At 35.6% G+C, this 23,740-nt stretch overlaps 1 protein-coding gene across 2 annotated transcripts; it reads right to left on the reverse strand.

Moving 5' to 3' along the window:
* Nucleotides 1-251: 251 nt before the first annotated feature.
* Nucleotides 252-19,764, reverse strand: LOC114417281 (histone-lysine N-methyltransferase ATXR3-like). Of its 2 annotated transcripts, XM_028382426.1 has the most exons (20): nucleotides 19,499-19,763; nucleotides 16,963-19,299; nucleotides 16,771-16,827; nucleotides 14,202-15,362; nucleotides 12,545-12,918; nucleotides 11,910-12,461; nucleotides 11,710-11,810; nucleotides 9,955-10,993; nucleotides 9,742-9,813; nucleotides 6,830-6,940; nucleotides 6,629-6,729; nucleotides 6,237-6,336; nucleotides 6,050-6,145; nucleotides 5,517-5,684; nucleotides 5,265-5,390; nucleotides 5,120-5,173; nucleotides 2,493-2,740; nucleotides 2,300-2,408; nucleotides 1,897-2,199; nucleotides 252-796 (listed from the first exon to the last, which is right to left on the reverse strand). In XM_028382426.1, exons 2-20 carry the CDS (start codon nucleotides 19,175-19,177, stop codon nucleotides 620-622), a joined length of 7,164 nt encoding a protein of 2,387 aa, XP_028238227.1. In that variant the 5' UTR covers nucleotides 19,178-19,299; nucleotides 19,499-19,763; the 3' UTR covers nucleotides 252-619. The 2 variants fall into 2 exon arrangements, with proteins under 2 accessions (XP_028238227.1, XP_028238228.1); XM_028382427.1 differs by lacking the exons at nucleotides 252-796; nucleotides 1,897-2,199; nucleotides 2,300-2,408; nucleotides 2,493-2,740 and adding an exon at nucleotides 3,507-4,704 and having other exon boundaries at nucleotides 19,499-19,764.
* Nucleotides 19,765-23,740: the final 3,976 nt, after the last annotated feature.

The following is a 23,740-nucleotide window of genomic DNA, read 5'->3' on the forward strand; positions in this document are numbered from 1 at the left end:
AACCCGAGGAGGAACTTGAAACAAGGTTGTCAAGAAATGGTAAGGATTAAGGCACCTTTTATTGAGGTAAGGTAAAGAATGGCATGTTAAGAAACAAGTATTGTTTTTATAACAATTACTCATACATTAGAATCAACCACTTAACCGTTAGTTTCCTTTATTTTGTTTATTAAAAAACTTAAGTTATTATTCTTAACACTACTACCAAGTATAACGTAACATGGTGGACTTTTATAGCTACACTTTCATCATTCATGTTCAAAAACTGATTCAGATAATCTCAAATCTGAAAATTTAGCCATCAGTCAAAAACAATGGAATGGAAAATTAAGATTGACTCAGGTCAGATGAGAAGACAGCAATACCTTGAATTAAACCTATTTTCCCTTCATTTCTTTTCACATTAGACAAGAGTAAAACAATGCCCTACAACCAAATGAATTACAAATCAAAGGTCAAGAAAACTATACACAAGAATGAAGGACAAAGCGAAACAAGAACTTATGCTATGGATTAATAATTAGACTCCCCACGCTAAAAGAGGCAGGCAGTTCTGAATGATGAACCACTCTCTAATCTCTAACAAGGGTTTTCCCCAAACCATTCAGCAAGCAAAACTTCACTGGTCCCACATGGCCTGGAATATTGCAGGTCTGTGCTTCAACCAATGAACCATCTCTCTGTCAAGTGGAGAGTTATTAATTACAGCGTCTAACATTGGGCTACCAAAAAATTTCGGAGAATTTTTGAATGACCAAATCCGGTCTTTGGGCCAAGGTTTCTGGGGCTGCTTCTCCTGGATAAAACAAACAGCAGCTAATTAATCACCAATTACAAAGAGTGGAAACCACAAAAGCATAGTAATGAATAGCTTCTTACACCAAAATTCATGTTTGTGTTCTCCTAATAATTAAACAAATTGTTACATTACAAGAACTCACCAGCATGCTATATGCAGGCAAGAAACAACTAATATTACCCATTAATTCACAGAAACATAGGGTCTATTCACTTTGAGAAAAAAAATTCATGTCTATGATCCTTGTTCTTTTACTAATTGCAACAAATACTACCTGGTTTTATATTGTTTTCTATTTTGAAATATTTATTCAGTTTCTTATCCATATCTTTGGAAACAAAAACAAAATGAAAATAAGGTATTTTTTTGTAATTAAAAGTGAAAACTGAAAATGGGAACAAAACATATTTTACCAAACAGGCCTTTAAATTACCAGAAACTAAATAGCATGAGGAACTATGTTACATTTTACTTTCACGTGCAATCATAACAAGGCAAAATGAAAAAGAAACACATTAAAAAGATTTAATCCAGAAACACAGATTTGATTGCTTCCTGACTACCAACTCAGTCAGTCAGCCCAAAAATGTAGTTTGCAGCCAACCTCAACAATTTAAGCATCAGTAGATGCCACTTATCTTTCTTTTAACACAGCAACATCCCTCTGTCAGAACTCAACTACCATCGACTGGCTGCAAATTTATGTAATGACCAGACAGTTGTTTGTAAATGAAACTATAGACGAGAGATTTCAGAATGATTGGAGATTTGGAGGTACACACATGTATGCTATTTTACTATTTATATTAAGTAACAAATAACAAGGGAATCAATCGAATCCCTACTTTACAGTAACTGACACCTACAAATATTAACGTGTGTAAAATATGTTAAACATGTTATTCAACACTTGGCTTCAAGCTAGAGCATATATGTCGCATGTGCCAAACTTATTAAAATTATATTCAACCCTAGAACCTTAAAGATATTTAGTGAAATATATCAGATACCTAATCACTTGTTAGAGTATAGCTACTGTACCAAACCCCCACGACAAAAAAGAAAAATGAGAACTTCAAAAGTACAGAATAACTAACCATTCTTGCCAGCATAGATCTGACAGTCCTTGGACCATAAACACGATGTCGTGAAGGCTTCTGAGCTTTGGCATAAAAGGAACTGATGTCTGGTAATGACAAACAACCCCTGCTTATTCTAGCCAGGGTACAATCTGGCTCCGCATTACTCTGATTATGCCAAAAAACCAGTTGCCCTAAACAATAATTTTCACCATATATCTTTCGATACTCCTGAAATCCTGCTCCCAATTTGTCAGCATACTTAGGACCTAAGTCAAGTGGACTAATATAGACAGGTGGCGAAGTAATAGTTTGATAATCCTGCATGAAAAAAAATTATTGTAAATAAAAATTAGAAATGATAAGAGAAGAAAACTTTTAAACTATATTATACAGCTTGGACATTCATTGTTGAACATACCTGTATTCTAAAGAAGTACTTGGTATAAGCATAAATATGAATTAAGTCAGCAGCAGCATCATGCCGACATTTGTATGTACAAGGAAGGTTTCGAACCTCATCCCTCAACCTTTACAAAGGGGAAAGAAAAATAATGTGATGATTGCAAATTCCAACAGGATAATAATTTACACAAACAAGTGTGAGCACTTACCACAAAAGAGATTTTTGAACCGCCTTTTGAATATCTCCAGAACTTGAAGGATCACGAGCATGAATTTTGGTCTTGAGATCATTCAAGGTAGACTCTTCAACATGAGGGGCCAGGCACTGAAGAAGCTCTTCAACAAATGAATCCTCTCCTTTCCAGAGGAAGGAAACAACTGCTTCAGGACTGAGCTTCTCAAGAGGAGGTGGAGCTTTCAGTGGATCACCAAAAATACATCGCATAACATATCTTACCTGTAAAACCACCCAAAGATAAAAATTTAGCTTCAAACAGCAGAAAGCAAAATTTACAGGAAAAATACAGCTCTATATTGAGATCTGAATGTACAGAATGTGATTGACACCAACAACATCATTCAAGAACAAAGCATATGGAAATTCATGTCTTCTTTGTTCGTGAGAAAGTTCTGACCAAGCAGCTAGTTGTCCATCATGTTCCTGATCTTGATCATTGGCCAGACGCACTCACCAAGCCACTCTCTCCAAACAGATTTGTCTTTCTAAGAGCCAAACACAATGAGCTTGACAACTCCTCAAAGTCTCAACCACCTTAAGTTTGAGGGGGGTATTAGAGTGAGAGTAGCAGTATTCAACTGCACTCTTGGGTAGTTTACTCTAGTTAATACAGTTAACACTAGTGAGTTAGTTAGTTAGTTAATGACAGTTGTTGATAGCTGTTACAACCAACTATCTAAGTCTATAAATATCAAGCTGTAACATTGAGTTCAGTGGCCAATAACACTTTACTTTCATTTTTCTTTCTTTTCAGTTTTCTCAAAATATGTTCTCTTATTATGCATGCAGCTGCTGCAAGAGCAAGACACAATATACAGCTCCAGCATTGGATCTAGCAATTGTATTCTGCTTCTTGCTTTTCCATAAATCATATTACCTCCAATAAGAACAAAATAGCCAAAGGTAGACCTTCTGTCTGTTGGTGATACTGCCCAATCAGCATCAGAGTAACAGACAATTTTGGCATTGCCTTTGTCTTCATATAAGAGTTTGCAGCCTGGTTCATTTTTGATATATCAGCGGATACACATGACAGCATCCCAATGGCTATCACAAGGGCCATTGAGGAATTGATTCACCACACTTACTACAAATGTGATATATGGCCTAGTGACAGTGAGGTAATTAAGTCTGCCAATGAGTCTGATATCTTCCCAGGTTTTTCAATGGCTCCCCCTGACCAGGAAGAAGCTCAATGTTGGGGTCCATATAGGAGTGTCACTAGGACAACAGTCAAGCATACCAGTCTCGGTAAAAGAATGTCCAGAGCATACTTCCTCTGGGAAATGGCAATGGTCGAAGCAGATTGAGCAACCTCAATGCCTAAAGATAATCAGTCATAATGAAGAGTACAAGCATATAAAGGATTAGGATTGCGAGAGGACTGGATACCTTTGTGTAGGGCAATGGGAAGCTTAGGTGCAGGAAACACTGTTTTGGGGGGTTGGAGCAGGAGATAATGTTGGGGGATCAGTCGGTAGAACCATTGGGGGAGATCATGGTCATCGCTAATAGATAATTAGTGATGGTGGAGCAACGTTCAACAGTTGGGGTTGGAGTAACAGGTGAATCGTTCAAAGGACCATTATTGAACGGTCTCAAGGAAGAATGGAATAGACTCAGAAAGGGACATCAGCAAAAACAAGATATCGTTGAAGTTGGGGCCAGAGACAACGATTTCCTTTTTGCAAGCGAGAGTAACCGAGAAAAACACATTTAAGAGACTTGGCAGAGAGTTTATCTTAACTTGGAGTAAGATCATGGAAAAAACATGTACAACCGAAAAAGGCTATGTAAAAAACATGTACAACCGATAAAACAGAGTTCAGAGTCTGATTGTTGAGGACAGACAAGAGAATGGATCAATGGGATGCTTGTAAATGTCATGGCAGAAGCGGGATCCAAAGAAGTTTGGCGGAAGGAGTTTAAGAGGTCATGAAAAGTAGCCAAAGGTCCTGAATAGGGTTGCCAGAGGAATAGAAAGATTGGGGAGAGGTTGTCGGTCAATGGAAGTCATGAAGTACATGCGTCAGAAAAAGGCTATGTGTGGCACGAATATCAGCGTTTGTCAATGGGGTTGTCAGAGAGGTCATCAGAGAGGGGAGATCGTGGTCAGGGTTGGGCACCAAGATGGCTACCAAACAATGGCAAAGGGAGGCATGGTATTGTTCACCTGCAGAGAGCTGCGCAAACGATTGCGAAGAGGGATCAAACCCTAATCTGATACCATACTGAGTTTACTGAATCGTGTGAAACACATGCTGATTTTATTTATATTCAGAGAAAGAAATAATTAAGGATACAATGAAAAAAGGATCCCTACAGATCTGCTAAACATAGTTTCTAACTTTCCCTATTTACAATAAATCAAATCAGATCCTTAACAGAATATGAGATCCAAAATTCTTGACCAACTATAAACTGCCACGCCAACCAGCTTTCAATCTTAAAACAGTGTTGACCCATCAATTCTTGTGAGCAACGATCCTTACCAAAAAATTGACCTTTGCCATTTTTCTTTTACAACAAAATTCTAAACGCAAATCTTCATAAAAAAAAAAAAAAGAAAAACCAGAGCAAAAGAGGAGGCAAAATCACCTTATCAAGAGTGACAGCAAGATTTTGAAGCCTCTGATTGTATACACCTTCAGCCTGAGTCATAACAGTAAGAGAAAGAAATAAAGGTTATTTAAATTAGCCATCTTTTGATAATAAAGCATAGGAAGAAAAACAGAAAGCACACCTGAACCTCTGCATCACTCCTTTCAACTTCAAGACAGATATCTGAAAAATATTTTCTTTTCTCTTCAAGATTATGCTTTAAAATTTCCTCAGGAAGTTTTGTTCGTTCAAAATTGATAAATCTCACCTTCACCAGAACAAAAATAATTAAACAAAATACAAGTCAGAAACTGAAATAACAAAATATAAATAACAGCAAACACTTTAAAAATAAATAACAACTGACAAAACGCAAAAGAGGCAAGGCACATACAAGGCGAGCTGCATAGGAAACTAGCCAATCTGGAAGGCCTCCAAGCAAACAGCTGCCTAAACCAGCTCTTCCCAGGTCATTATAGTCCTCTTCAGAAACAGAGTTTAATTCACAAGCTTCTAGCATCAAATAATGACGATCAAGAATTCCATGCCACTCCTTCAGTACCTGACAGGACAGATGAAATACTCCATTCAGCAACTAAAGTGACAAATAATAATAATATGAACAACAACAACAAGACAATTCCACTAGTTACAAATAAACCCCAGCTATGGTTTCATGTAGACAAGAACACAACCAACGAGGTGGTAAGCATGTCTAGTTAACTCACTGAGGACTCCAAGACTTCTACCATTTTTCCCTAAGAACAAGGTATGACAAAGGAAACCAATGCCACACAAACAATGGACTGAAAATATGCCAAATTTTAAAAAATTTAGGGTACATGTACAACACAGTTAACAAACAACCAAATGGAATCTTCTTTTTCAATCTTATTACTATACATAAAATTTTAGGACTCCCTCTACCTTTTCGAAAGCCCCTTCGCCGGTCAGATTCAGATAGCTCCCACGGCAAACTTGGCTTCCACACAAACAAACTGAAGCTTCATATTCCTCCTTGCTCTGCAATGAGATGAACAGGTATTTATTACACAGATAGAAAGCAGACACGCTTTTCTGTTGATTGAAGGGGTTGAAAGGCAACAGGACACACCTCTGTAACAGAATTGTAATCAAAAGTGATCTCCTCGCCATGTTGAATTTCACGAACACTATAAATACCAATTTGATAATGACCATCAACAGCAGTAACTCTGAAAACACAATAGAAAAAGGCAATGGCTAAGCTATTAGAAACAAAAACCAATTAAATGTAAAATATCATCAGCTAATGAATAATTACTCAAAAGGTGATCTTAGGGATCAAATCAAAGAAAAACTATACGAATTTGAGTTAATTAAACATCAGATTCCCTGCAAATGGCAATAAAATATAGAAAAATTGATAGGTGGGGTAGGGGGTTTTAAGGAGTGGAATAAAACAAGTATCAAGGGCTTCGACAAGTCAGCACAAAAATTAGGAACAATACAGAAAACAGAACTTACTTTGCTTCACAATTCGGTCGGCATGAATGACATATCCGACTGGCATAGTTAGCCTTATGCATGGCATCAACGACAACTAAGTCGTACCCATAAGCGTCACCCTGTAATGTAAATTGAAGATTACATAAGTACAGGAAGCTGAAAGATGGGCAAACCCATAACAACTTAAAATAACAAATTCTATTTTGAAGTAGTAGGCACCTTTGGCCTTTCAAGGTAGATGTTATAGAACTCTGGTGCAGGATCATTACTATTCTTCTGCAGAGATCGAATCCCATCTTGTTTCTCAAACCACTTCCACACAGGATACACCTAATAAAAAACAATATTCATTAATAATGCCCAGTTATCACAAAATCATACAGGCATATCATATGATCCTAAAGAGTGCTAGCTAGGCTTCTAAACAAGATAGCCTTATACATAGAAATAAGAAGATACACTGAACCATGATAGCATATCAATTCAAAAGGACACTGAACCATGATAGCATATCAATTCAAAAGGACAACACCTCATGTATAAGCATACATTGTCCTCGAGACATTCTAAGGGCCTTTTAACTTCTGTTTTATTTTGTGTTTTAATTTTTTTTTTTCACTTTTAATTACAAAACTGCTACCTTGCTTTCAACTTATTTCTTGTTTTCAAATATTTGTACAAAAACAAATCTTCAAAGACAGGAATAAGTTTTTTCTAATTTAGGAAGACAGGCATAAGTTGAAAAAGGTGGCAATTTTGTAATTAAATGTGAAAAAGAAAATGCTTTTTAAAGTAAACGGGCCCTAATATTCTATGTGGCAAAACGTTATCCGTAAATCCAGAATTAGTCTACATCCATGAGGAATACTTGAAAAAAAGAAAGATAAAGAAAATGGCATGAGGCAAATAAAAATAAATATTTATGACCACAATGTTACAGGAAAACACCACAAAACTAATTATTCCATCCTTGTTAGAATTACAAATGAAAAGTTGGGGAACAGAAATTGTATTATTCAATTTACGAAAAGTATGGTGGGGCTCTTTATATAAAGCAAGGAGTATGAAATAACAACTCTCACTCTAATTAACTGAACAGAAACTGCAACTAAGGGTGTGTTTGATACACACTGGAGTACAGAACAAGGAGAACAGCACAACACAAATGCTTAAGTTACACAACAACTTTTTGTCCTGGGCATTATTTGGTGAACCATGGACAGTACAAACAAAATAATGAAAATTTTATTACAATACCCGTTTTTACTATTAATTATGTTAATAAAATAATTAGTACTTATATATATATATATATATATATATATATATATATATATATATATTATGTAACAAAATTAACTACTATATCATATATTGTAATTGCACGTAAATAGTGTATTTGGAGAGAGATATGTTTCCTTTCCCGTTTAGACTCCAGATTTACGGATTTTTTCTTTCTTTTTTCATCAAGATACAGTTTCTTTCTCTTGCTTGGTAACTGCCAAAAACGGTTCAGACTTCAGACGTGGGAGTAGTGGCAATGTGCTAAAGAGCATTAATAACAAGGCTATTTTTTACTTTCCAGTGTATTGTGCGGTGGACAAAAAGTTGTACCTCAATTAAGTGAGTTACAAGTTTTTCACTTTTTGTCCTGTCCTCCAACAGTCTGCCCAAATTCTAAGATAGTATAAGAATCTATTTTAATTTATAAATCCATTATTGGGGCCATACGTATTTGTCTACACTATAGACGTCTATTCCTAGGCATGAAGGGCTATTGTTATTGGGTCACTCACATTATCCAGTGCTCCAAATGTCCAGTACTAGGTGTGAAGGGGAGTGTTCGAGATCCCACATCAACTAGATATCTGGCTAATGCAGTTCTTTTAAGGATTGAACAGTCCTCATTTTACAAGTTAGTATTGTGGGGTTAAATTAAGCCCTAAGCTCAAATTCTAACAACATTTACAGAAAACCTGTTATGTAAGCATGTATAGTTTGTGCATTAAGCCTTAAGGATTCATAAATGAAGTTGCACAGGCAAAATATCATGAGCATATAGTTAATATATGTTTTTTAAGCCGTTATTATATATTCTTTTTATAAAATATATTCCCTTTGGTCCATTTTATAAGACCCAATTAACTAATTCACAAGAATTAAGAAAATCAGTTGATTTAATTAATAGTATTAAATTTGTCCTAAATTACCCCTAAGGCCCTAACATTAATGACACACTATTTTTTAAAACATTTTTATTATCTTTAATTTAAGATCCTAAACTTAATGAGAATGTCACACATGGGATACAAGCGGGATGGCTTAAATGAAGGAAAGCATCCGGGGGTTATTTGTGACCGCAAAGTGCCTACTAAACTCAGACAAGTTTATCGTACAGCTATACTATATGGTAGCGAATGTTGGACTTTAAAGGAACAACATGACAGAAGCGTGGGGGTAGCAGAAATGAGAATGTTAAGATGGATGTGTGACTATACAAGAAAAGATAGAATACGGAATGACATTATACGAGAGAAGATTGGTGTAGCACCCATTAAGGAGAAGATGACAGAAAATCGCTTAAGGTGGTTTGGACATATACAAAGAAAGCCACAAGTAGCGCCAGTTAGAAGAGCAGATAATTAAATTTTTAGTCCGGAAAAAAGGAGAAGAGGGAGACCGAAAAGGACATTGAAGGTTATCAAGGGAGATCTTAGACTCAATATCTCTAAAACTTTGGTTTTTAACCATACTGAATGGCGTTGTATAATCCATGTAGCCAACCTCACCTAGTGAGATAAGGCTTTGTTGTTGTTTTATTATCTTTAATTCTTTTAATCTCTCATAAAAAATATAAGTATTGCTCTAATTTTTATTGGTTGTGCATGTGACAAGACAAAGTAAAGTTGCCATAATACTCCATATATGAGGCAAAGTACTCCGAAAGAGTCTAATACATTAATGTATTCCCCTTACTATTTATTGAACATAGAGAAATGACTCATAATTAAGGGCATTTTTGTAAGAAAATAATTAATAATAAGACATTCTAGATTGATTTTTAAAAAAAGGACCAAGCAAAATCTCTAATTTGGTTCTTATACAAAGGACCAAAGGGAGTTTTATCATACCTCTCCTAAAAACTCAACAACAAAATCATCTTCACCAAAGCCTTCTTCCTTGTTGCAAACAACACCAAGCCCCTGCATCATTCGGACCAATAGACGGTTAAGGAACAGGGAAAAATAACAGTTCAAAGAAGGCAACAAAATGAGAAAACCTTGAATCTAGAAAACCTTTGGAAGATAATTATTAAATATTGCATGTGTAAAAAGATCGTATACCTTTCTATAAGCTACATATTTGTCATCCGGACGACTTGCTATGGCTTTTAAGATACCTTGACACATTCTTACTGTTCTCACATCGCACTGCTCCTCTGCATACCTTTCAATTTCTTCAATAGCAGGCTGCAAAGGGTAGCTCATTGGAGTGTTTCCAGTTCCAGTAAAATGATTAACCTGCTTATTCAACATCCGAAGGAGCTTGTCTTCTACAAACAAATGCTTCTCTTGTAGAGACCAATCCAACTCCTTCGGCATAGAATCTAGTAAGAGATTGTGGGTATAGGGATCAATTCCATAAACTTCTTGCTCAACAACCTCATTTTCAAGCTGTTTTCTAGGTTTGTAATCCTTGACTTCAGGCAGTTCCATGTCAGACTCATCAATGCCATTCTTTTGCGCACTCAGCTTCTCTGCATAGCCATCTGGTAATGAAACCCGCATCTTCCTTCGCACATCCTCTTCATCAGCTACAATGATATATTGATCAATGACATCATACTTCCGAGTAACAGGAGGAACCAAACTTGCTTTCGTCATGCGAGCCCCCCATTCACGCTCATCAGTAATGAAATCCAACCCATCATCAGGTGTGAAATACACATCTCCCCTCGAGTCCCCAATTCGACTTTCTGAATGGACATCTTGGTCGCTTTCAATATCAGTGGTTGTAGTATCACTATCACTCTTGCCATCTTCAGAAGATCTATCAAAGTCATCAGATGTCTCACTCTCCGAGTCGAAAGATTTTTTATTCAACTTTGATAAACGCCTCCTGATTTCTCTATCAGAAGCATATTCTCCATTATCCAAACCACCATGTGTTTCATTACTCCTATGCTTCCTCTCAGATACCAATCTATTCTTCTTGTACTTAGAGGAAGTAGAACATAAAGATGATGGTGGGTTATTTCCCCACAACTTCACTAGTGCATCTCTGCTATTCACATACTTGGAATTCTCCTCCAACCATGTTGCAAGCTGAATAAATAATGTGATAACATGATTCATATTACCAGCATCACCCCGATTCTTTGTTCTGTAATCAATAAGCATATAAATACATTAACATTTAAATAAATGAGGGGGCAAAACACTAAGAAACATGAGCTGAATGAACAAATTCATATGCAAAAAGCACCCAGCTGCAACATATATATTAGGGTAAAATATGTTTTTGGTCCCTCTAAAATTGTTGAAATTTGGTTTTAGTCCCTCTAAAAAATTTGTCTATTTTTTGTCCCTCTAATTTTAAAATGCACCACTTTTGGTCCTCCAAGTGGTTTAGATAGCACTTTATAGAGGATTGAAAAGATGCTTAGAGGACTAAAAGTAGTGCATTTTAAAATTAGAGAGATAAGAAACATACAAAAAAAAAATAAAGGGACTAAAACCAAACTTCAAAAATTTTAGAAGAACCAAAAACATATTTTACCCCATATATTATAAATTTTCATGAAAATATGAGGACACAAAATAACCAAGATTGATGTAAGCCCTCCAAACAAATCAAGTATATGAACTTTGATGACAAGAAGACGATTAAGGTTTAGGTACCTCTATTTCATAGAACAAGTTAACGTTGATCATATAATGTACACAATAAAAATTTTGCCAAACTTTTAAAACATAATAGGTTCTTTTGTGTTCTTGTCAACATACACGCCTATGATTTCATACACATACATAGAATCAGATAAAAATGGCCAACATCTTCTGTCAAGAAAAGTGGGAAATAGAAAAGATAAAACTTACTTTATTGCATCCCGGCACATTCTACTGATGTCCTCCTTGACATAGCTCAACCCATGCCCACTGTAATAACCATTTTTCATTTTAGCCTCAATTTCTGCAACCTATAAGAAAATAAATAGTAAAACGTATGAAACATGAATAACAAAATAGATCTGTCATAGTTACTTGAAAAGAATTAATAGCAGAACCTATTGGTGTACCTTGGGCATAAAAAAGTCGCAGGAGTTTGCCTTCATAATTTCCCTCAAACTTGAAGCAAGAAATTGTTCCATCCTCTTGTAACCACTTTCAGATTTCTTAATTGACCATCGTCTTGTTCGAGCATCTCTAGAGAGAATAGACGAGGACTTCCGAGCATCATATAATTTTGACCGCTTGTACAAGTTTTGACGGAATAATTGCTTCGCTGAGTCTCTCTTATCCACACTGTCAAAATAGTCCTTCAGCTCACCAAAATCATCCCTAATACTAAAACTGCTGACCTTAGAAATAGATGAAGTTTGCTCAGCAGTTTGTTTAAGGCTTCTGATTTTATGTGATTCCGCTGCAATTTTGGTTATGTGTGAACTCTGGCTCTTGATCCATTTCACATTGGTAAATTTAGGAGTCAGCTCTCCAAACTGGCTGCACCCTCTAATGTCTACTGTAGATAAACCAGGAAATGAAAGAAGAATTTTCTCTAGCATGCCAGCAGTAATATTGGTGCAACCAATTAGAACAATGGATTCAATCTTGTCTTTTTCATAGGCATTCTGCAAGCAAATAATCAGATTAGAAGAGAAAGTCAAGGAAACATTCCTGACAATGTTAAATGTAAAATATATACCAAACCTACCAAGATGTTCCACATTATGGAATCAGTGCAAGAATGACCCAAGGATGACAAATTAGCATGCCTTGAGACCTTTTTGTAAAACCTTACAGTAGCTCTCCAATGCTTGCAAGTCATTGATGCAAAGGCAAGTGATTTCAAATCAGACCTTAAGCAGTGGAAGACTCGTGCCAACATACGACCATCTAATAAACCCCAGCTTCCAACCTTGGGATCAGTAATGCCACTTCCTTCCCCGGAGAATGTAGCATCACCACATAAAGCCTCAAATGTGGATTCATCTTTCCCATTTGTCAGGCTGCCATCTTCAAAATCACTATCTTCTTCACTATAATCAGCCAGCATCCTAGCTCTTTTGGAAGCATGTCCATCACCTTCTAAAAGAAATATACCCCAACATATCAATAAAGGGAAACATTGCTAACCAATGAGCTCAACTTACAGTTTTATCTAGGTCACATCGGTACATACTAAAGGGAAATAAATTAGCTCTACATTCACCAAGCCAAGAATTTTAGAAGCCATAAGATATAAGCAGAGCACTTAAAGGGAAATAAATTAGCTCTACATGCATACTGATGGAGTGAACAGCAGTCCTCCAAAACACAGTCACAGTGAAAACTGCTAGCAAAAATAGAACTAGGAAGTAAAAATACAGTTATGGGATACATAAAATTTCAAAAAGTCTGAGGATATATAATACACAAATATAAAAATTTGATTTTGAAAAATAAAATATTTGTAATTTAGTGATAGTTGCACTTACAACCTTCTTGATTGAATAATTACACCTACCTCATTTGCTTACTTGTTGATACCCATTGTTTTTAAAAAAAAAATTGTGTATATCAACCCAATTTTTATATATGGAGCATGGACTATACATATAGTACCCTTAAAAATAAAAAAAATAAAAAAGGGAGGTAGATGTAATTTTTCAATCAAAAAGGGAATAAATATAATTACCCCGAACCTCAAGGAAGGTTAGTGTAATTACCCCTTCATATTATAATATAATTAACATAATATGGATACAATTTTCAGCATGTACTAAGTCCAAGTTTTCAACATAACCTCATAAAGTATACCAAATAATAACCAAACACCTAAAGAGCACACAAGACTTGAAGGAGAGATGCAGCAATTTGTATTATTTGGTAGCAACAAAACAACTTGGTAGCAAACATGGTGTTTTACTGTATTGCATGGTTTGACATGCATTTCAGTGATATCAGCTCACAGCAATGTTTCACCAAGATGAGCCAGATGAGTTTGAAAGCAAAATTTGGAGAGTGGAGGTGGTGGTGGTGGGGGGGACCCACACCACAACTATTGGGTTCACATTCATGTGTACAAGTAGGGCCAATGCATTAACATAGCTGGGAGGAGCACGCTAAATCAGGCAGTATAATATGTAATATATATCATCAAACAACTTGGGCATTATGCAAGCATACACAAAACAAAAGTTTGAATAAAAATGATTGGAAGAAACCCGATAAGGATAAACATGCAGAGAGGAAAAAAGGAGAGAGGATAATCCAAACAATGTACCTTTCAACTAGTCAAGCTATAAAACAACACAATGCATAGCAGTACGGGTATCTTAGCTAGTGGAAACAGAAAACAGGATAACTACAAAGAGGGGGAGAATTGTTACCAGATTTCCAATATATTTGTTTCTCAATTTCTTTCTTTGGCTGTCTTGCATTGATCCAGGGATCTAAAACCTCATTTATAACAGCAGCAAACTCCCGGCTCTTATATGATCTCATTACTAATTCATGTAGCTTCCCACGAGTATAACCAACAAACTGAGGGAATAAGCTGTTAAACAAATTTGACTTTGAGTCGTGTTCACCAAATGAAGCACCATGAATTTGCTTTGATGGTAGTCCAGAACATTCACCAGACACTGTACTACTTTCTTGATAACTTCTTAGATTGACATCTTCATCATATGTTTCAGCAGAAGACGTAACAGGAACCCAGAGTTTATCACATTTCCTGAACACACTGCTATAATTTTTTACAATTCCTTGGTCTACTAAATGCTGTAGCTCTGAAAATGATGAAGGCCCTCTTTCACGCCCAGAACCATCAAGATAATACCAGTCGCCTAAATGTAATTGCAAGTCATGGACAGTACAATTATGGTCTTTAGGAATATTAATGAATTCCATGCTCCTGCAAGAGCCTAGAGAACCTTGATCATTAGAAGCTTTTGACTGAGAATCTTCTTCAGTTGATGATCTCTTGCTATCACTGGTTGAAGAGAAAGACCGAGTTGACCTTGAATGATATCTATCCTTGCCTTGGGTCTTGTGGCATGCCTCAGAGACCAATGATCCCTGGTCCTTGACTACACATGCATTTATCCTTACCACTGAAAGAATATTTCCTTTCACTCCCCTAACAGAAGCAAGCTTGGTTTGAACTGGTTTGCTCACAGTACTGCAATCAACCCTCTCATCAGTACAAAAAGCCCAAAGAGGAAGATCAAGCCTCCTGCTATGAGAAGGATAATACAAGTCATCTTTTCGAGTCCAACGAGGATCTTCACATCCAGATTTAGGCATTTGACATAGTGAAAACCCATCATTGAGGACAAGTTTTTTATTACAAAATCTATCTTGGGCATCATCATTCCTCTTCCAGTCACCACCTTTGCATGACCATTGAGCAGAAGACCAGTCACCAGGAACACCAACAGTAAATCCATTATCCTTGCCAGAGGGTATACTTACCTGAGACTCATGTTCTCTAGATGAATCAATTCTTGAATCATGTTCCATCCTCAGGCTATCATGGCCAGGAAAACCTGAACAAAAAGTGACAACAAAATACTTAACCACATGCATATCCATTTGATGTTTGAACTTCTCCAAAATGTAAACATCAATGCACCTCTACGTGCATAACATGAAAAATCAAATCACCATTTTAAGCTCAACATATGGCATAAAACTCAACTCAGTTTAGAATCTCATTAGTTCATATCAAAATACATTTTTTATTGAGGCCAAAATATGTTACTTTATTCACCCAATCTACATGCAAATTATAAGTACATAATGCTACTTCTGGTCCTATATATAAGTAACAACTGACTTTTTCTTTGGTCCTAATTATAAGAAACAATGTCTAGTTTTCAAACATATTTAGGGTTAAATTTATTTTATACCCTTAATTTATTGTTAACTATTTACTAGACACTCACTCATTGGATTATGAGTATTGGTATTAAATGTGACCATCACTTACAACATTTAAACTTATGATAGTATTAAATGTGACCACCACTTTCCTTGGTCTTGATGATTTGTCCTATATTTCTTATATATAGGACCAGAGGTAGTAGATTCCAAAAGTTTATGCTACCACAATATTACTTGTAAAGCTGCAATGCCATACTAAACCATAATACATAACTGAGTGAGCTTAATGCAAATTGCTTGTTCACCAGAAATAAATAGAAGATTCAGGCACGCGGTACAACAGGATAATGGAGTCAAAACACAAAACTAAAGTTATTTATAGACTACCATGTATTTTATTAAATGACCACTAATTTGTGATATAGGCCATTAAAAAACAATTTCATCAAAGATATCAACTCCACATGCATTTGTTTGAACAGATACTACTTCCAAATAACAGTTACCCAAGTATTTGATGCTTATATGATAGTTCCAAATTTTTGGCAACATCAAGTCAACAATCAAGTCAACATGTCAAAATGTGAAACCAGTGAATTATTAGAAACTACAAGAAGCCACCTTCATTACCAAGACACTGATAGAGGATAACTATACTAAAACTTCCTCAACATTTTCTATGTATCAACTAACAAAAACATTTATATATATATTAAAAAAAAACAGACCATTTCCTTCATGCATATAGGGCCTGTTTGTTTGTGCTTATTTTCCATTTTTAAAAAAATATAAAATAAGCACTTTTCTGCTTTTTTGATGTGTTTGTCTAAACTGGTTTTTCTTATAAAAAAAAAACAGTTTTCTGCTTTTTTAAATAAGCAAATCCAATCTACTTCTTAAAAAAACACTTCTTTTAAAATCACTTTTTTTAAGTTTAAACAAACTAACCCATAATTGATCAACAACCACATGACACCTTTAGAAGAAGAAATATCAGCCAAAATAAACATTGAATTATTCAAACTGATTAAAAAAAATGAAATGGGCAACCACTGCCTAGCAATTACATACCTTCACACTCCTCCAATCCCTCCCATTTTGCATATTCAAAATCCATTTGCAAAGATTCTGCAAGACAATAAAATAAACAAGTTAAAAAAGATAAGATATTGCAGCAAACAGCAGAAAAAATACAGATTGATATAAGAAATTATTTTTTTCTGTAAAAGAAATCCACATAAATATCAATGAAGTACAAAACACCTTTTATTGCTTCAAACTCCCTTCCTGGAATGACATCATAACCCTCTAACAGAACTCCAACCCTTTCATCAATGTGGAGGTCCTCCAACAATTCAGATGCAATCCCACTGTCTTCAGAGCATAACATTGGCTGCAGAATAGGCGCCGGGATTCCCGGATAATTCTCAGGACCAGATTGAAGAATATCTCCAGTATCAGCCAACAGATTACCTGGGGCTTCTGGAGGGTTTACCAACTGGGTTATGGTGTCTGACACAACTGGTGGAAAACTCGGAGCTGCCACTGGGGATACTGCTTTTTCAACAGTTAGCCACCTGTCACTATCTATGTGCTTAATAAAGTGATCTGACATAAGTACGCCATCATCCACAAGGACCTTGATGTCAGACAACTTAGAAGGCCCATGTTCTACACCGTTATAATCAAGGTAAAACCATTTCCCAGATGACGAATCCATCACCACAGGGACATGTGGAGGAGTATCACATATGTCCATATCTTCTTCCATAGAAGGTAGCTCCTCAGGAGATGGCTCCAAGCAAGGAGAGTCTTTGCAGCTTACAGTCGGACTAGAGGACTGTTGTTCCTTTTCAGGTTCACTGCAGACATCTTTCTCAATAGACTTATTGCCATTATGCACATTTCTTTCACCATGAGATTCAACATCAGAAAGATTTGCCTCCTGTTGGATGTGCTTATCTTCAGAATCCTTACAACTATGTTGTGAGTTATGTTTTCCACTTGATAAGGTTTTACTACTTACTTCTCGATGAATGTTTGACTTAGTTCGATCATGTGGGGATTGCTCCATTAAATTTGGAGTGAGGTCCCTCCTATCTTGATGTCGACCTCGATCTTGTGGGGACCGCTCAGCATGAGTAGGACTTCTCATTTTATGATCATGGTGACGACTTCTATCCCAATTCCTGTTATATGGGGATCTCTCCCGACCATGTGGGGATTTCTCACGGCTATATGGAGATCTGTCACGACTGTAGGGTGAAGGACGCACTGGAGTGCGATCTTTATGATCATAATACCTGGCTCGGTCATGTGGGGATCGCTCAGAATGACCAGGGCTGCGTCCATGCTTGTCATAAACTGATCTGGTAGGCAAAGACTCGTGGTGCCTGGAAGAATACTTGTCTGCTGATGATTTGGAAGAACTATTTCTATAAGATCTTTCCACAGAGGGGCGAGAATAGTGCTCAGAATAAGCATGACGTGGGCTATCATCAGAAAGCCTTCGACTTTTTAAACCGGCATAATCTCCATAGTTCCACTCACAGCCTTCTGACTCATTACCATGCCTCTTCAACCGATTTCCAGAAGAGTAATCCCGCATATGGGTCCTACTATTACTGTGTTCATTTTTCTCCTCATCCACAATCTTCGAACTGATCCTTATATTTCTCTCTTGTCCACTATCCCACCTGGGAGCACTTTTAGCATGCTGACTTCCACTTCTATTCAATTCCTTCTTCCTGAAATACTCATCACCTATATAATATCTCCCAGAAGGTGGTGTACGCTCCCGTTCATTTTTCCACCCTTTATCCCTACCTGGCGGGTACCTGCAGATTCTAGCACAGCCATAATCATCCCTCCCCATGTCTCCCCTATGCCACCTATCTTGAATGAATTCTCCCTTCTCAATATCATTCTTCATTCCACCTCTCCACGACCCATATTCCCATTTCTCAGTTTCTCCTTTCCTACCCTTCTCAGGAACTATCTCCCCTTTCTCCACATCCTCCTCCTTTCTCCATTTTCCAGAAACAAACACCCCCCTCTCCACCTCCCCTTTCTTCCATCTCTCACTGGCAATCTCCCCATTCTCAATTTCACTTCTCCGTGTCAGCATCACCGGCTTCTCCGGCGGCACAAACTCTCCATTCTCCAGCTCACACCCCAAGGTCCCCAGTTCACCCTCTTCCACTTCATCCATCTCCCCACACACTCCCCCACTCTCAACATCATTCCCACCCCTGCTGCCTACTCCCTCCACTGCCAATTCACTGTTTACCACCTTCTTTGCCGCGGGCGCCACTTTCTTCTTCACCTTCACCTTCTTCTTCTTCCTCTTGCCAGCTGCCTTGAGCAGCCCAGAACCGAACCCGTTCCCACTAAGCGCCTTCTCCGCCGCCGCATTCGGCAACCGCTCAATAACATGCTGCTGCTGCAGAGGTATACACGCCACGCCTCCATCTCCCATGGGAAAATACTCGCCACCGAACACAAACCACGAAACCCTAATCCTTCCCTCCACCGGGGCTGTCAATGCTCATGCTGCACATGCGCCACCTCTCCGCAATTCCGCAGCTCCAATTCAAAACCCTAAATTCCAAAAATCCACAAAGAAAAAAACAAATATGTCACAACCGAAGCAATGTAGGGTTTAATCGAAACACAAGTAACCTCCGACGCATTCGCAACGGCAAAAAACGCACGCAACGAAGCTCCGAGAGTCGGTTAAATAATCCAAAAAAGAAGAGTGAAAAACCACAACACGGGAAAAGAAAGAGGAGAAAATTACCGCGAAAAAGGAATGAGGAAATTGAAGGCACAGATCGAAGAGGAACCCGTAGACGGTTGAGCGAATCGGAAGAAGGGTCGAGCGCGAACGAAGATCGAGAAGCGCAGAGAGAGAACTATGGCTTCGAAAGAAAGAAAATTTGTGTTTCTTTAGAGAGACTATCTTTTGACAAATTGATATATAGAGAAAAACTTTGTATGTGGCGCTTCTTCTCTTCGCTGTTATATCTTCGTGTTTTTCTCTGCAAATTCTCTTGTTGGCTTGAACGAACGAAACGAAACTTCGTGTTATTATTATTATTTTTTTAAGGGTAAATGGTGAAATTCCCAAAAGTTAATAGGGCAACAAATTGATAATAGGAATTTAGTTCTGTAGATATATAAATACAGAAAATTAATTTTACTATTAAATTTATGAAATTATTTTACAATTAAGTTATAATATTAGAAGATTAATTTAATTATATTTCTATGACTAATTTATCATTAAATTCTAAAATTTAAAAATTAACTTATTATTAAATTATGTGAAGAATTAATTTATAACATTTTTGCACAACATTCAATTTGAATTTTCATTTTTTCAAAACCAATTTATCAGCTTCTCGTATCTCGTACTTACATAAACGAATTTCACTATTTATCATATTTCTTTTTTATTTGATAAGTGTAATTGTTATTTAGTGAATTACGAAAATACCCTGGGTGGCTTTGTACACGTAAGTGAGAGTGCGTGCGTCACAGGGAAAGTCGTTGACTGTATGTTTATGCGAATCCGCACGGTGTGCTACCAACGACGAGTTTAATGCTTCTGCTTAAAGGAGTTTATTGTCATCCACTTGAAGAAAGCAGCTTTTGTGGCCATCATGATGATTTAAATTACTAGTATACGGTACAGAAAACCAAATACAGAGGCAATGTTTGTGTGTAAGATGTTGCTATGTTTCTTTTGTATGATGATTATTACCAGCACGTGTATTTGGAGAACCTGAGAAAATAATGTGGGAAATTGATTTTGTGAGATACTTTTCCTAATTAATTAAATTAAAAAAAATACATTCCAACCATTTCAAGGAAATCAAATAACTGTATGTAAAAAAAAAAAAAGTAAATAAAATAAGGGTGTGTTTGATGAGAAGTTTAGTTAACAAACTGCTACACGAGTTCGATTATGTTTGACTTAATGTTTCTTTAAACTTAAATTATTTTAAATTAAAAATTAAAAATAAAAAGGGTTTTGTGCTTAATTGCACTTTTAAATTTTTAAGTGTCATTGTATAATTTTAGTACTTTAAGTTTTAATTGCACCAATTAGATCATGTAGTATTACAAATATGCAATTTTAATTAATCCATCAGGTTTCAATTATATCAATCGGATCTCCTGAGTATCATAATTGTGTGATTTTAGTCATTTCATTAGTTTAAATCTGACAATAAGACATTGTTGATTAATGATATGCACATATAGTAGGTGATTTGGCATACTTGGTCGATGATTTGACATGTGTGATTTTAATCCTCGCACTTCATAATGGTTGGTTTTAGTCCCTCAAAACCAATTTGATGTGTTGATGTTGTAGACAAAAACTAAAGATTATTAAAATTGCATAATTTTTTTGGAAGGGCAAATGAGATAGTGTATATTAATAATAAAAAAGAAAGCAATAGGGATCCTTAAATAACAAAAAGTTAAAAGATCACCCCACTAAATTAGTACATAAGAATCCAAATTATTAAAAAAAAAAAAAAAAAAACAGCCAAAACATGATGCACATTTGCATAACAAGTGACCTCCAATTATTTGTTTTTAGAAGAATCAAAATAGATAATTTTGACAAAGAAAAAGTTCAACATATCTTTTATATGAAAACATTGAATATACTTCAAAATACGTTGCATCTCCCCCAAACTGAATCCCAACCAATTCCTATAATCGAGGGACTAAAATTGCACATGCCAAATTAGGGACCGCGTAGGCATGCCAAATCAACCATCATGGCAACTTGATGTCATCATGTAATTGTCATATCAGCTTATGTATCAACAATAAGTTCTACATCAATAGATTTTAATTGAGTGACAAATGAAATAAAATATCATAATTACGATGCTCGAGGGACTCATTTGATGCAATTGAAACCCGCGAGACTAAAATCACACATGTGCAATACATGAGGATCCAATTGATGCAATTCGAACATGAAAGAATTCATATAATTGTAATACTTGAGAGATCAAAAGTGTAATTAAGCCAAGTTTTTTTTCATTATTTCTCAATTATTAGCATGTGTTGTTTATTAATCAAAGATTAAATGAGCAAGTAATGTAATGACTAATGAAGAATTTGATTTAGTATGCCATATTTATTACTTGACAATGAAAATTATGTCCAATGTTAGAATCAAATTAATTTAGAAGTCAAGCAGTTTAGAGACTAATTTAACCAAAAGAATACATATTTAGGATTAATTTGAAGGATTTAGAAGCTATGCATCAAAATGAGAAGGATTAACCAAAAGAATACATATTGGTGTAATTTCCATTATTCATAGTGTAACACCCTGACGAATACACATCAAAATGAGAAGGATTTAGAAGCTACGCAAGTATGAGACTATATAGATAATGATGATTTAAAAGAATTAATTGTATTATTTATACCTCCAAGATGCATCTACTTTTCAGTAACATGTCACTTAAGAATTATATTATTAAGCGTGTTTGACTTGAAGCAATTATGAAATGAGTGACTCTATGGGTAGTTTCTCACAAAGCAAGTGAACGAGGACAAAATATGTTAAAAAATCTCATGTTAGTTTGTGAGGACAATAAACAATTTTAAAAGTAAATTGAAAGTTATAAGTGATATCAAAGCTGGTTATTGATGTCTCAAAAAGAATTACATATGGAGGATTCTGACTAGTGAAGGGTTCTAACCAACAAAACTAGTGAAAATGTCACTGTGTAAAATGTCGTAAAGTGTCAATTGTGGAGATGTTGACATTTAGGGGCATTACAAATGACATTAAAGTGTGTTTCTCTTCCAATACAATATGACTTAGGACGAACCAAGCAAAAACTTGTGGGAATTTAACACCTGGACCAATACACACCAAAATGAGAGGAATCTAGAGATTGTGTAGGTGTGAAATTGTATGGTTTGTGAGTAGTGGATCCAAAAAAGTTTCTCAATAGGGTCAATAAATAATTTCTAATATTTTCATAAAAGTAAAATATTACAAGTTACTACAAAATATATAATATCATGATAAAAGAAATCTAAAGTATATAAACTTCTACAAATTACAATTGTCATCTACGCATTTTCATACTTTGAAAATGTTCTAAGATTTTTTCAATGTCAATACTAATTTAGTGTGTGAAATATAACGTCCTTCATTAAAATAACAAACACTAAAACACTATTAATCTTGATTTCTTTATATCAAGAACACACTAAAACAAAAATGCTCCTAAAAGAACTATACCATGAAAGTTTTGAAAATGTGTGTGTTTTACACCTCTTAAAGCAAGTAATTCAAGTTCTTCGATATCTTTGCCTCAATAGAATTTCTTTGCTTTCTTCATTCTTCTCAATCCTTAAGCAATCCACTAATCTCAAGAGAGACTATTTATTTGTATGATTCTAGGAAAATGAATTGTCTATCCTTATATAATTGTTGTATGTAATTTGAAATTATATCTTTTGATATTTGTTTAACCAATTTTTTTTATCTCTTATTTTTATTATCTTTATCCAATCTAATATATTATTATACTAATATATTTTTCAAAAAATATAACAATCAAATATATTAAAATAATTTAATCTACATTTTTCTTTACTAAAAGATATATTTAGATAATCTTTATCTAAATAATTATTAGATTGTTTTTGGGATGTTACATGAAACAATATGTTCTATGTAGTGTGTGATTATTTTTGCAAGTTAGGAGTTATAAGTGATAACAAAGTTGATTGTTGATGTCTCCAAAAGTGTTACATGCGGAGGGTTCTGACCAATGAAAGTTAAGCGTCTCTATTAAAATATCATAGAGTATAAGTCGTCAAGACGTCAACATTCTGGTGTGTTTCACATAGGCAAATATGACAAACACTATACCTTTCTTAAATAATTCGATTATTTACTACCACCAAACACGTGTGTAACGACCTGCCTCGTTGTTATGATATTACCATTCTAAACCGCGCAAATTTTAATTTTTAAATGGAAACTCCA

This window comes from Glycine soja, chromosome 6 (assembly GCF_004193775.1).
Source record: "Glycine soja cultivar W05 chromosome 6, ASM419377v2, whole genome shotgun sequence".
In the NCBI taxonomy this organism is placed as follows: Eukaryota; Viridiplantae; Streptophyta; class Magnoliopsida; order Fabales; family Fabaceae; genus Glycine; species Glycine soja.

Coding starts and splice junctions, on each gene's coding strand:
- LOC114417281 (XM_028382426.1), bottom strand. CDS start 19,177: ATGGGAGATGGAGGCGTGGCGTGTATACCTCTGCAGCAGCAGCATGTT. Junction 5,174..5,264: donor GGAGTGATGCAGAGGTTCAG/GTGTGCTTTCTG, acceptor GTTATGACTCAG/GCTGAAGGTGTATACAATCA. Junction 2,741..5,119: donor TTGCTGTCACTCTTGATAAG/GTGATTTTGCCT, acceptor GTGGTTTTACAG/GTAAGATATGTTATGCGATG.